This window comes from Poromitra crassiceps, assembly GCF_964638095.1.
Source record: "Poromitra crassiceps genome assembly, chromosome: 8".
Lineage (NCBI taxonomy): Eukaryota > Metazoa > Chordata > Actinopteri > Beryciformes > Melamphaidae > Poromitra > Poromitra crassiceps.
This window is the reverse complement of record NC_139629.1, coordinates 43534327-43547410: the sequence shown is the minus strand read 5'-3', so window position 1 is coordinate 43547410 and position 13084 is coordinate 43534327. Positions and strand designations below refer to the sequence as shown.

At 45.1% G+C, this 13084-nt stretch overlaps 1 protein-coding gene across 1 annotated transcript in view; it reads left to right on the top strand.

Moving 5' to 3' along the window:
- The window catches only part of rimkla (ribosomal modification protein rimK-like family member A), a gene marked incomplete at both ends in the record, with an annotated part of 21466 nt that extends 15739 nt beyond the window's left edge, over window positions 1–5727 (top strand). Inside the window, 3 exons of the mRNA XM_083641576.1 lie at window positions 270–356; window positions 3498–3701; window positions 5189–5727. Of these exons, the coding sequence (XP_083497702.1) occupies window positions 270–356; window positions 3498–3701; window positions 5189–5727 (830 nt within the window). The remainder of the gene's footprint in view (window positions 1–269; window positions 357–3497; window positions 3702–5188) is intronic.
- Between the last annotated feature and the right edge of the window lie 7357 nt (window positions 5728–13084).

Below are 13084 nucleotides of genomic sequence, written 5' to 3'. Positions count from 1 at the left end.
CAAGAAACTACACTCCCCCTCCCCCACCCACCCGCCACCCCAGACCCTGCTCGGTCATCTCCCCCTCCCCCACCGGGTGGCCACCCCCCCAGCCTGCTCGTCATCTGCCATGTGTGAACCATGCTAATACAACTTCCAGCATATTTCACACCTCGGCGTTTGTGTGTGTGTTTGTGTTTGCGTACGTGTGTGTGTGTGTGTTTGTGCATGTTGTTGTCTGTGTGTGTGTGTGTGTGTGTGTGTGTGTGTGCGCGGGTATTCTCTCCCAGGAGGGCACGACAACTTCCGTAAGATGATCGATGAGGCGGAGCCGCTGGGGTACCCGGTGGTGGTGAAGAACGCACGTGGTCACAGAGGTAAGACAGTGGATCTGTCTCTCCCATGATGATGAAGCGACACTATTCAATTACACCACGCCTCGAAGAAAATCTCTCACGGCTCCACTAGCGATCTGCACACCGCACGACGTCGCTAAAATGACAGCCTCGTCCACCCTTATAAGACATTCATCGACGGAGTGTTAAATGATTAGGACCGTGGTGTTGCAACAAGCAAACACAGAAACATCGGCGTGCTCATAATAATCATAATTGTATTGTATTTTCCTGTCTGCTAGTGCTAGGTTAATCATAGTGGATCCCAGTTTACTAATTGAGTTTACTGATTGATTTTTCTGAATCCCTCACAGGGCTTTTTCCTGGAAAGTTTGAGCATTTGTCATTAATGTGATGTTTCCTTGAGACGGACTGGGCTCTTCTGACCCATTAGCTCTTTCCTATTCACAGTTATCAACACTTGACTGGCTCTGCCATTGTGTCGAGCCAGTACAAAGGACTTCAGTTAGCCTCAGCCCGCCATCACAAGGCTTTGTTAAGGAAAGCAGCCGTTGGTCAAACATAACTTGACCCCTTTTTATGGAGATCAGCATCGGGGGTTGTTTTCGTCTCCTCTTGTGGCTGACCGTTGACTCTGGCCGAAGTCCAGCTAGTCTTCGTTCTGTTGAACAAACACTTATTAAGACCACTAAGTACGTTTACATGCACAGTTAAGTCGAGCTATGGTTATAGCTTCATTAGGCTATTTACTCGGACTACTGTACTTGTCCCAGTATACAAACACGGGTGGGAAATCGTCACTCCCTCCCCGCCCCTACTTGTTTGCTTCTTCAAGCAGGCTTTAAGCGGGTTTAGTGCTGACCTAGCAAGCTAACTTGAAATAGTGATTGTGATAGTTCCCAAAATGCACATAAACCACACATATAAACACAAAGCTGCCCCTTGTTAGCTCAATACAGTTGAAACTAAGATATTCCATAAAAAAAAACATCTAGTCACAGATTTAGCTACTACATCAACAAACTTCACATTTAGCTTTAGCTAATCGCTAACATAAGTTCCTGTTGCCAAATCTCGCGAGTGTGTTGCTGAGACAGAGACGGGTCTTGAACAAGTTCAATTTCTTTCTGTCTGAAAAATGCAGTGTCGGAATATTCAGAAGAGGCAGTCTTGCTTGAAATCCCATCGTCTTTGGTGTTGTACGCTCTACTTTTGGGATGCATCCTCTTTTGAGATGCACCCTCTGTTTACGTTTTATGCGTTCGACTTCCGGGTCAAAGCCTGGCACGGGGACTTTGCTGATCGCCTCGTCCGGTTCCAGTCCGACTGGCCTGTAGCCTATACATGCAGGAGTAAATCGACTCCCAATCGCATTATCTGGGTGTGTTAGTCAGACTTTTATCACTTCGATTTCAGTCGAGCTAACATGTTTACTTGCATTTCAAAAGTCCGGTTTTAGGCGGACTAAGGCAATAATTCGATTTTTTTAAGTACATGTAAATGTACTGACTGACTCTGAGGAGATAGTCTTAATATATTTTTTGTCATTCTTAACAGTATTAGTACCATTAGAGTATACCTTTTTAGCATGGGTGGCCCCCCCAGTGGGATCAAACCCCCAACCCTGACCTGACCCTGACGCTCGACTCAATGAGCCGCAGGAACACCACTTGTTGCTTGTCTTGTTTTTGAGTCGTGAGGTGTTGCCTCATGCCTGCAAACGGTCCATCTTCACATCTTCATGGTGTGACCAATTGGGATAGCCTTGTCATCTCATTGTTTGGACAGTCATTCACTCATCATTCACACACACAAAGACGTGGATGCACGTACACACACACACACACACACACACACACACACACACACACACACGTGCGTGGGCGCGCGCACACACACACACACACGTGCGTGGGCGCGCGCACACACACACACACACACACACACGCAGCACTCACATGTTTTCCTCCGTGCTGCTGGAACAGGGGTCAGAGGGCGCGACGAGCAGCAGACAGAGCCAAACGGTGCTAATTAAAACAGGCATCTTCTAGCCTCGGTGAGAGACACTTGTGTTCCGCCCCAGAGAAGTGTCCCAGCCAATACGTTGAGCAACAGGAACTGATGTGAATTAAGGTGGTCGTCTTTGAGGGAGACTTGGGTCAGCAGAAGCAGCTAGGTGTGAGCAAATCCTATGAAGACGTTCCCTAACCTCAGTTAAAGCTACGCAAATGTCAGAGCCAAGCATGGGGCTTGTTTTGCCATATAAAAACATCTGTCAAACGTTGAAGACGACGGGCTACAATTACAGGTCATAAAGATATTAATTGCAAAAATGTCTATATTTTTTTTTTTATCTTGTCTCAATTCAGGAAACCTTAAAGGTCCCAATTCATGCAGCTGTAACCTCTTAAAAACGTGTGTCTCTGGTCCATAAAACATGATTCTGGATTAATTTGTCGAAAATATAGTAACCCTGTTTGTTCTGACGGAGTTGTCACTTCCTCATCTCATTGCGTCCCGAGAATGGTCTGTTTCTATAATATATTCAGAACTAACAGTTCCCATTGGCCGCTGAGAGAGAGCCCGCCCCAGGCTCCCAGCGGCCAATCAGATTAGCGTCTGTGGACCAGCACGCTAGGTTGTGTCCACAACTAACGTTAGCAACGAGCTATCGCTAACTTAACGGTTGCTACGCTAAAGAGGACATCTCAAAATGCCTAGACTTACCGAATGCACCTCCGCAGTTGCTGGATCACGTACAGTTGGCGTCGCTCCAGCTAGAAGTGTTAATTTTGTGGCTATAGACAAAATGGTGCAGGTAGCTTGTGTGAGAGAGACCGCGCGCAGTATGTTTAAGGACTCGAGTGACATCACATTAACCCGTCTGGGGGAACAGAGCGTTTGGGGGTGTGGCTTGGAGGAGACTGCAGGGGGAAGCTGGATAGGGACAAATCCAACTGTGGCAGTTCTGAGCTTGTGACCACTCATTACAGGGAGGGATGATAGCAGTATATATGCAATATACAGTGTATATATATATATATATAATATATATATATAATATATAAGTAAAAACAGCTTTTGCACGGAATGGGACCTATAAGATCATGACGCATAGCCTGAACAAATAATCCTCACACTCTCTCCCTCCCTCTATTCCAGGTAAAGCGGTGTTCCTGGCCCGGGACAAGCACCACTTGGCAGACCTGTGCCACTTGATCCGTCATGACGCCCCCTATCTATTCCAGGAGTACGTCAAGGAGTCGCACGGCCGCGACGTGCGGGTGGTCCTGGTGGGCGGCCGCGTCATCGGCTCCATGCTCCGCTGCTCCACTGACGGACGCATGCAGAGCAACTGCTCCCTGGGTAGGTAGATAAGCCGCGCACTAGGCTTGCTTACTGCCTCAGTGGACTGATGCTTCACTCACGACATTCTCAAGTTGCTCCTATCTTTTCAGCCTAGTTATGATTGATAAAGTGGACTACCCGCACTACTGAACACTCCCTTCCCTCACTACCAAGCCAAAGCAAATTACAATATCACATTTTGTCAACGGTAAAGAAATCAACTATGCAGCACAGCTCTATAGCCTCATTCAGACGGGCCTTGAAAGCGTTAAATGTTACGGAATATGTAATCCGCGTCTCCGATGTGAAAGTGACGAAAGCGGAGTCACGGATAATTGTGTTACGCCTTTCGTTCCGCCAGTGGAGGTAGTCATAGCGCCGAATCAGCCTCCACCTCGCCTCAACCTGAAAGCGTAGGAGCGGTGACGCGGAGCAGAGGTGCAAATGGGGGTGTGACGTCCTGATCTCCATGAGTAAGTAGGTTAGGCTATTTATGCTCCAACGATGTTGACATTAGTAGGCAAAATTAACGAATATAATAATAAGCTTCAGAAGGACGTCTCTTAGCCTGCATCTAGCATCTAGCGAGTCGGTCTGGGGATATTCACTTTCTGCGTTGTCGGCATATTAAGGTGAGCTCTCATCTCGTCTTTTGTCCTTTGATCTTAATCGGCAATGTTTGGTTGTTGCATGAATTCGTTCATCATACACTAGCCTACACTATAACCTACACGTGAAAATATTACTTTAGGCTACTAGGAGGAGCTGGGTGGAAATGCCTCCCCTCGCCTCATTTCAATCCGGGAGGGGTGGATGTAACCTGAATTCACACCCCGGGGCGGAAATTTGGTGCCGCTGCTTGGTTCTGTGTGAACACAATTTCTGTGGCGTTGCGGGCCTTTGCGGGCCTTCTGAACGGCAATATTGCTCAGTCTTTGTGTGAAAGTGGCTTCTGACAGCTCAGACTTTCTGAAGGAATAGAGTAGCACTTGTAGAAAGTAGTCTGAGAAGGAATAAGTAACATTAGTTGGATTTTTTTCCCTCCCTAAGATGAGGGAGAAAATGTTAGTTCAAGATGGGCGTGGGTGGTGGAGCCTGAAAAAGTGTGTTTTTAATCTCCGCCGAAAGACGGGCAGTGAAATCTACCCAGAGACACGACATGATGACACAGCATTCCAGCTGATAACCAACCGAAATGAACAGTCAGGGTGTGTGCAGTTGTGGCCTAGTCAAGGCTATAATGCGCTGTGGCCTATTTAGGACATCAGTCATCAGATTACTCTGCATTTATGTAACATGTTGTTGACACTTACCCTTGCACTGTCATTCCCTTCATTCATGGACATTTCTAATTACTGTTATACTATATCATTGCTTGTGGTTCCTAACAAATTGAAATATTGTTGGTTGATCTTGGATCTGGATGAAAATGAATTGGACCACAGATTGCAGTGCGTGTTAAGTTAACCGGCCTGCTGTCTCTTCCTGTCCCCTGGGTCTGCTAGGCGGTGTGGGTATGATGTGTCCCCTGAGCGAGCAGGGCAAGCAGCTGGCCACGGAGGTCTCCAACATCCTGGGCATGGACGTGTGCGGCATCGACCTGCTGCAGCTCAACGACGGCTCGTTCGTGGTGTGCGAGGCCAACGCCAACGTGGGCTTCATCGCCTTCGACCAGGCGTGCGGCATGGACGTGGCGGGCATCGTGGCCGACTACGCCCTGTCGCTGCTGCCCAGCCGCCAGCTCACCCGCAAGATGTCCCTCCTGTCCGTGGTGTCCAGCACCAGCGAGACCAGCAGCGAGCCCAGCAGCGAGCCCGAGGTGTGCCCCGTGCCCAACGTGCCCGAGGCCGTGTGCAACATGAGCGTGGGCTCCACCTCCAGCGAGAGCGACCCGGAGCTGGCCGAGCCCTCGCAGTCGTCCCCCTGCCAGGCCTCGGCCCCCGCCTTGCCCGATCTCTGCGGGCTCCCCGACCTCCCCGAGCCCCCCGCGTACAACTTCAACATGACCCTCCTCGCCAACGAGATCAAGTTATTGACTGAGTGAGCTGGAAGCAGCTTCATGCAAACACAAACACTATAGATGCATATGAAAACACACACACACACACACACACACACACACACACACACACACCTGTATGCATGGCAACAGACATTCCTATCACAAACAGTCATCAACAGAAAAAGAGAAAAAAGACAGGATGTTGCAAGACGAGCTGAACAAACAGAACACACACGCAACAATATCACAACCACAGAGAACTGACGTACAGACACGTGAGCCTTCTCATACTAACTCCCTCCATAAATACAAAGATCTGAGGCTGCTCCCCTGACTCTCCTCCTAAAATGCAAACCAACCCCACCATCCAACCTTAGCTTACACTGCAGCACGGTGGTGAGAGTGGGATAGAGAACACCAGCTACTTGCCAAATCGGCCGATCCCTAGTTTTCATTTTTGCAAAACAGTGAGGGTGAGTTGAACAGTTCCCCGCCCCCCCCCCAACTCCCATAAAAGCATACACCAGCCAGGTGTTCGTGCGCAATATACTATAATGTTGAATGAAGGAGAATGCATGTTGTTAGAGCGGGTTTCCTACCGAGACTGTAGCCAGGTTTGGTGGATTGAAGGCGAAGTGAAGTGTTCTTTCAAGTGGTTAGCTCCATGGGGAGAGTGATACAAACCCAGAGCTAGGAACAGTGTACCGTCAGTTGAAATGTAGCAACGTAGTCCTGCTTTCAAGGACATTTAGTACAGGATGGGGGGGCCATCCTGTGGTCATTCTAGACACAATATGGAATAACACAGTGTGAAATTCACTGTTATTCATAATTCATGAATTGAAATTGGAGTGTAATTTACTCCTCCTCACTATAGAACGTCCCCTAATGATGGTTTAACGTACACTATGTGATATGTTGTTAATCCAGCCTAAAACGGAATGTATGTACAACATAATTTATTCCTAAGGACAGTTTTACATGAACAGCATAGTTTTCCAATCGGTGAGATCTTTCAGAAACCCTTTCTGGAGCTGCTACAGAACAGTGAATTGTAAACAACAATATTTTCAACCCAGATAATAATAGCCAGAGGAGCAGGAAATCTGCCTCTCAGGATTCTTATCATCTTTGTGAACAGACTAGCTCCAAAACAGTGTTGCTGGAGTACATCGCAGGCTAGAGACTTGGGTCTCTTGCTTTCCCGCGTTGGGATGGACTTTTTCATGCACCCAAAACTAAGTTGTCCAATATAATGGGAATAACAAAATAGCAGTTCTGTTTTATGGCGGATTTTCTCTCGAAGCGTAGATTCGGAGCTTCTAAGAAATGTCACACCCTGGGAGATAGAAAAGAAACGAATTCAGCACCACTGCTCAATTTTTTTTTTAAATGATTTTTAATGTTTTTATAGATAGATTTTTTGGTTAGCTTCATTAGCTTCCGTTTTTGTTTTTTTTTGTTTTTTAATAAGAACAGCACTTCAACAGCAGCGCAGTCGGTCTGCTGCATTTTTTTAAACATTTAATATATAGCACTTTATGACGAACAGATTCATTTTGATTTTCCCGCTCAGACAGCATCTTGGGGAAACGTCGTGAGATGGATTGTGAAAGCTGCGTGGACACCTGCGAGCATAATATACCTCAAAACAGAAACCTTCTCACTGCCATAGGATGGAGGAGACATTCAAACATACATATCAGCCAGGATCCTCGTGGTTTCAAAATGGCCCCTAATGTACCAGGCTTTCCCTCCGTTTATATCTACAATAGGAGCTAGATAGTTGTGTATTTTTTTTTCTTTCTTTTTGTAAATATTAAAGTAGTGGACGAGCTTAAATGCTTACTAGATTCCAGCTGATTAAACTGGAAGGGCTGAAATAACTGCCAACATTAACATTTTGATAAGCTACTGTGTACAAATTGGTTTGTACAGAACTGCAATGTTGAAAATAAAAAGATTTCAACTGAAATTTGGTGCTAACGCTTCTGGATTTGGTTAGATGTGATTTCTCAGTCATACTATTTGCAGATGGCAATTTTACTATTATTTTTGTTGTTGTTTCTTTTTTCACCGAAAATGAAGTAACCCATGTTGGCATGATGTACAAAATAAAAAAACATGGAAAAGAATATATTTTTGCAGTCTGTTTGAATAGAATGTTACCTTTTCTTTCCTTAAAAGGGGGGGGGGGGGGGGGGGGATCTTCCAGGGATTTCTGTAGCCAAGAGCTTATTTTCTCGAGCTCTTGGTTTCTTAATTCACCTCCTGCACGCCTTCGGAAATACCTATCAACATATAGTGTAGGTGAAAACTCTGGGGTAACTGCCATTCACCAAAAAACATTTACAGCTCTGATCAAAAGCACAAACTAAACCCTCAGTTGTGCCGCTTAGCATCGATGACGTCCGTGTTCTTAGGCTTGTAACCCATTCTGTCGTGTCGACGATCAAATCTTGGTTGAAGTCGACTTGAACACAACTCAGGGAAGCAGCCTGGATCTCAGCCACCCCACCCACCCACCCACCCACCCCCAAAAGGCATGACATATCCACCCGAGCTAGAGATCTGTGGAAAAAAACATGACGCGTACCAACAGACACACAAACAACAATGAAAAAAGGTTGTAAACTATAAAAAGATGCGGTGTATACCATGAAGGTTAACATGCACTTTTTTCCCTTGCTTGTTTTATATTGTTCCTTGTTTTCCTCCTAATTTATGGTATTTTTTTTTAAAGGAAAAAAGTGGTTTGTGTGCACTAATCTTGTCTCAATGAGTGAGACCGCTGTGAAGCTTGATTTCTTTTCCTTTTTTGTGGGCGATTTTACTAACCGTCTGGAATCTAACATGGGCCTGCTTGAGGGCAGTAATATCGAGGGTGCCAAATCTAAACACGCCAGACAACAGGAAACAGACAACAGGAAAGCAGACTTTTTTTTTCTCCTGAAAAGTCTGTTATCAAGTAATCGCAGTGGCTCTGACTGAGAGATTAACACCATTTACAGTACTGTGATGTTGTCCAATATACGGTATATAACGAAAAGATCTCAGACAAACAAACTGTGAAATCCCCTCCCCCCCCCCCCCCCATTTCTGACTTGACATGCTAGGGCTGAGGGGATGATTATCAAAGAGTCCACACTCAATATTAACCCATTGATACCTGATGCAGCATTTGTGTGTGTATCCCTTTAAGACCGCGGTTCGCTGTCTTAAAGGGATACACACACAAATGAGGGATATACACGCAAATGCTGCATCAGGTATCAATGGGTTAAGAGACCCATCTCCATTTGTTGTCAATCTTTTTCCAACTCTCGTCATGTCATTCCCAAGTCTTGTCATCATGCCATTCCACATTCATCGTTTTGTACATAAATGTAAATCAAAGATCACATATCCTCTCTAGACCTTGACGAGCCAGCCATAGGAGAGAGTGAAATGATAAGCGTTTCTCTCTTACCGTACATCCCCCACTGTTTAGTCTCATCTACATTTCTCCATAAGAAGCAGACAAAGCACATCTAGCCGGGTTGATTCGCTAATTAAGGTCCAGTCCAACTGTGCCCTAATGACTTTTACATTGCCTTTTCATTGTCTGGTTTCCTTTGGGATGAGGATCATAGTTGAACTGAGAAAGGTCCCAGTTCAGCACTGGTGTTGTCCGCCTGGCCTTTACAGATGGCTGGTCATGACAAAAGGGTGACAAGGCATGGAAGCTACGGATAGAAACGGGGATACCGCCTATTACTGACACAGCAAAGGAAGGAAAAAACACATCTGTAAGTCTTGAATTGGTCCTCGTTGGATATGATGTACAATGTCGGCCTGTGCTGTGCCTGGCCAGCCTGGAGCAAAGGTCTGGGAACCTCCGGACTGGTCATTGTGGTCAACAACACAACACATGGTTACTATTTATTTCTGAATTGCTGCTAATGTATATTTGGCTCAAATATTTAAAAGGGAATATGAGGAAATCCAAGTGTTTCCATGTTTTGCTGCCTCTCAACACCTAGAAAATGAATCTGAATGCCAAAAAAAAACAAGCATTTTGTTGTATAATTCAATACTAATAATACTAGTAGTGAGATGATTTTAACATTGATTCTTTGTTTTGATATAAAGAATACAAACATGTTTCAGAATTGTATATAATATGTAGGATTTCACGGCAATCACTGGGTTCCTTTCATCCGTCGATGTGTTCTGAAATGAACCTGATGTTTGCTTTTAAGGTTTACAGTATACCTTGATTTGAAGGATGAGCAAATGCAATCTTTATGGTTCAATGAATTGATGCAGCTCTCTGTTGGTTAGAGTGTAGACAAGGTCACGTTTGCTCTTATTCATCACAGCAGGAAAAAAAAATCTTGAATTCTATCTGCGTATGATGAATTGATGAAGTATCTGAAATGATAAGAGACTGGGTTGCTACACAGGTACGAGTCAGGCAACAACATATTGTGTGAACTTGTTTCAGCAAATGCCCTCTGTGAATCATTTTGACAGTGTTAAAAAAAAAAGATCCCCCAAATCATTTGTAATTCACAAATGTGCGAAATGATGTAAATATATACCCCTCTTTTTTAGATTAAAATAAAAATGAGTCATTATTCAAAACCAATGAAGAGTGACTCCGTCTCTTCTTTCACTGCATTACAATGTATCTGTTAGAGAGTACACATTTCATGATAGTATTGAAGAAGAATGATCAGTCTGATCTGCTGAATTTATGTAGTTAAATACAATTAAGCACTATTTTAACAATATTTTTGTTCAGTTTCACATTTTTCTCCCCACATATATTACACATACAGACAGACAATAGTAATCAAATTCACATACTACATAATTATATTAAGAAGACAAAACTAAACTAAGCAAAACAATAAATAAAACAAAACCAAACAAAGACAAAAAAAATAAAAATTAAAATAAAACAAAAAACATCAACGAGCTAGAAATTATATCAGAGGGTCCCATACCCTCTCAAAATCTTCTGCCCTTCCTCTACTGATATAAGTCAGGCGTTCTAGCGCCATACAGACTGCCATCTCCCTCTTCCAAACTTGTATTGATGGTATTTCCATTTTTTTCCAGGACAGAGCTATCATCCTCCTGGCCTGCAGGAGTCCAAAATCTATCAAAGTCCTCTGCTTTGAGTTACCAATAAAATTATCTGGAAAAATACCTAAAACACATAATTTTGCTTGACGTGGGACCTCAACTTCAACAATTTCTGTTATCCAATTAAGCACTATTATCCAAAATGTGTACCACGTGTTGCCCACACTCTGGGTTTGGCTGACCCAGGCTCCTATCAGTCAAGAGGGCCTCAGAACACAGACTCCAAGCAGTTGTCAAGATTGTGATTTATCTGTCTCCTGTGGTCATCTTTAGCTGGGTAGCAGAGACCTTTTGCCCTGAAGATACATCTGATATCCACACACGTACCTATGTGAAGTAGTACACAGCTCTGACACATGCTGACATGGTCGTAAACACATAGCTACAAACTGATGTTTTGGTATGCCAGAAATCCTTACAGTATTTGCCTCTGAATTTGGTTTTGATTCTTAAAAGACAAAACAAACTTAGCACATTTCTCCCAGACACTAGTATAGTGTATAAAATCAATATCCTCACTTGAAGTCACTTCCCAAACTCATTCATGTCATCAGGACAAAATATAAATACATAATACGCTCTGCACTAAGGTGACCAGACGTCCCCGATTTTCAGGGACAGTCCCCGTTTTTGGTGACCTGTCCCCGGCTGGAGCTGTCCCCGATTTTCTACTGGCGTCTGCGGCCGATATTACTCTAGCTCTATTAGGCTCATTCTTAAATCTAGAGTGAAGATACTTATAGGCTATGAAACTGTAAGACCTACAGCATCCATTGGGACCAACAATGCCATGCTACCTTGTTGGGAAGGAAGGAAGGCTAAATAATGAATTTTGAAAAACCGGCATGGTCAATTTCAAAGATATCTGAATGAGAATGGATTCTATGAGTACCCATGAGTCTCTCCTTTACAGACGTCACTGGCCAACCATTCAAGCAGGAAGGTTGCAGGAGGCTTACAGGCGGATTAAAAGCATATCAAAGCATCTCATGTCTATGTCGCCCACTGATCCAGACATCCAACAAGTGTTTACAAGTTTTGCTGCTTCCTGCTCTTCCAGGAAGACATTGAAAAAGCACTTAGCACTCCACCGAAAATACATTTTGAGATCTGAGGCTATTCATAAATAGGGTGGGTGGCATCAGGGCCTCTTCGGTACAACAGCCATGGGCAAAATAAATGAAACCGGAATCATCCCCCTTTTTTATTTCATAGGTAATAACATTGGATATTTTAATGATATATTGATTGCCGGACTGGAAATGTCCCCGATTTTCATTTGAGAAATCTGGTCACCTTACTCTGCACTCATTTTTATTTGTTAATTCAACTATGCCCCATATTTACCTTGGGGAATCAGCAGCTGTAACAGGCTCTGGGTTAGAGTTAGCATTAGCAACAGGATGTTGGCCTGTCTGTAGCAGCTGGAACAGGCTCTGGGTTAGGGTTAGCATTAGCAGCAGGATGTTAGCCTGTCTGCAGCAGCTGGAGCAGGCTCTGGATTAGGGTGCATTAGCAGCAGGATGTTGGCCTGTCTGCAGCAGCTGGAGCAGGCTCTGGGTTAGGGTTAGCAGTAGCAGCAGGATGTTAGCCTGTCTGCAGCAGCTGGAGCAGGCTCTGGGTTAGGGTTAGCATTAGCAGCAGGATGTTGGCCTGTCTGCAGCAGCTGGAGCAGGCTCTGGGTTAGGGTTAGCATTAGCAGCAGGATGTTGGCCTGTCTGCAGCAGCTGGAGCAGGCTCTGGGTTAGGGTTAGCATTAGCAGCAGGATGTTGGCCTGTCTGCAGCAGCTGGAACAGGCTCTGGGTTAGGGTTAGGGTGCATTAGCAGCAGGATGTTAGCCTGTCTGCAGCAGCTGGAGCAGGCTCTGGGTTAGGGTTAGCATTAGCAGCAGGATGTTGGCCTGTCTGCAGCAGCTGGAGCAGGCTCTGGGTTAGGGTTAGCATTAGCAGCAGGATGTTAGCCTGTCTGCAGCAGCTGGAGCAGGCTCTGGGTTAGGGATAGCATTAGCAGCAGGATGTTGGCCTGTCTGCAGCAGCTGGAGCAGGCTCTGGGCTAGGGTTAGGGTTAGCATTAGCAGCAGGATGTTAGCCTGTCTGCAGCAGCTGGAGCAGGCTCTGGGTTAGGGTTAGGGTGCATTAGCAGCAGGATGTTAGCCTGTCTGCAGCAGCTGTAACAGGCTCTGGGTTAGGGTTAGCATTAGCAGCAGGATGTTAGCCTGTCTGCAGCAGCAGGCTCTGGGTTAGGGTTAGCATTAGCAGCAGGATG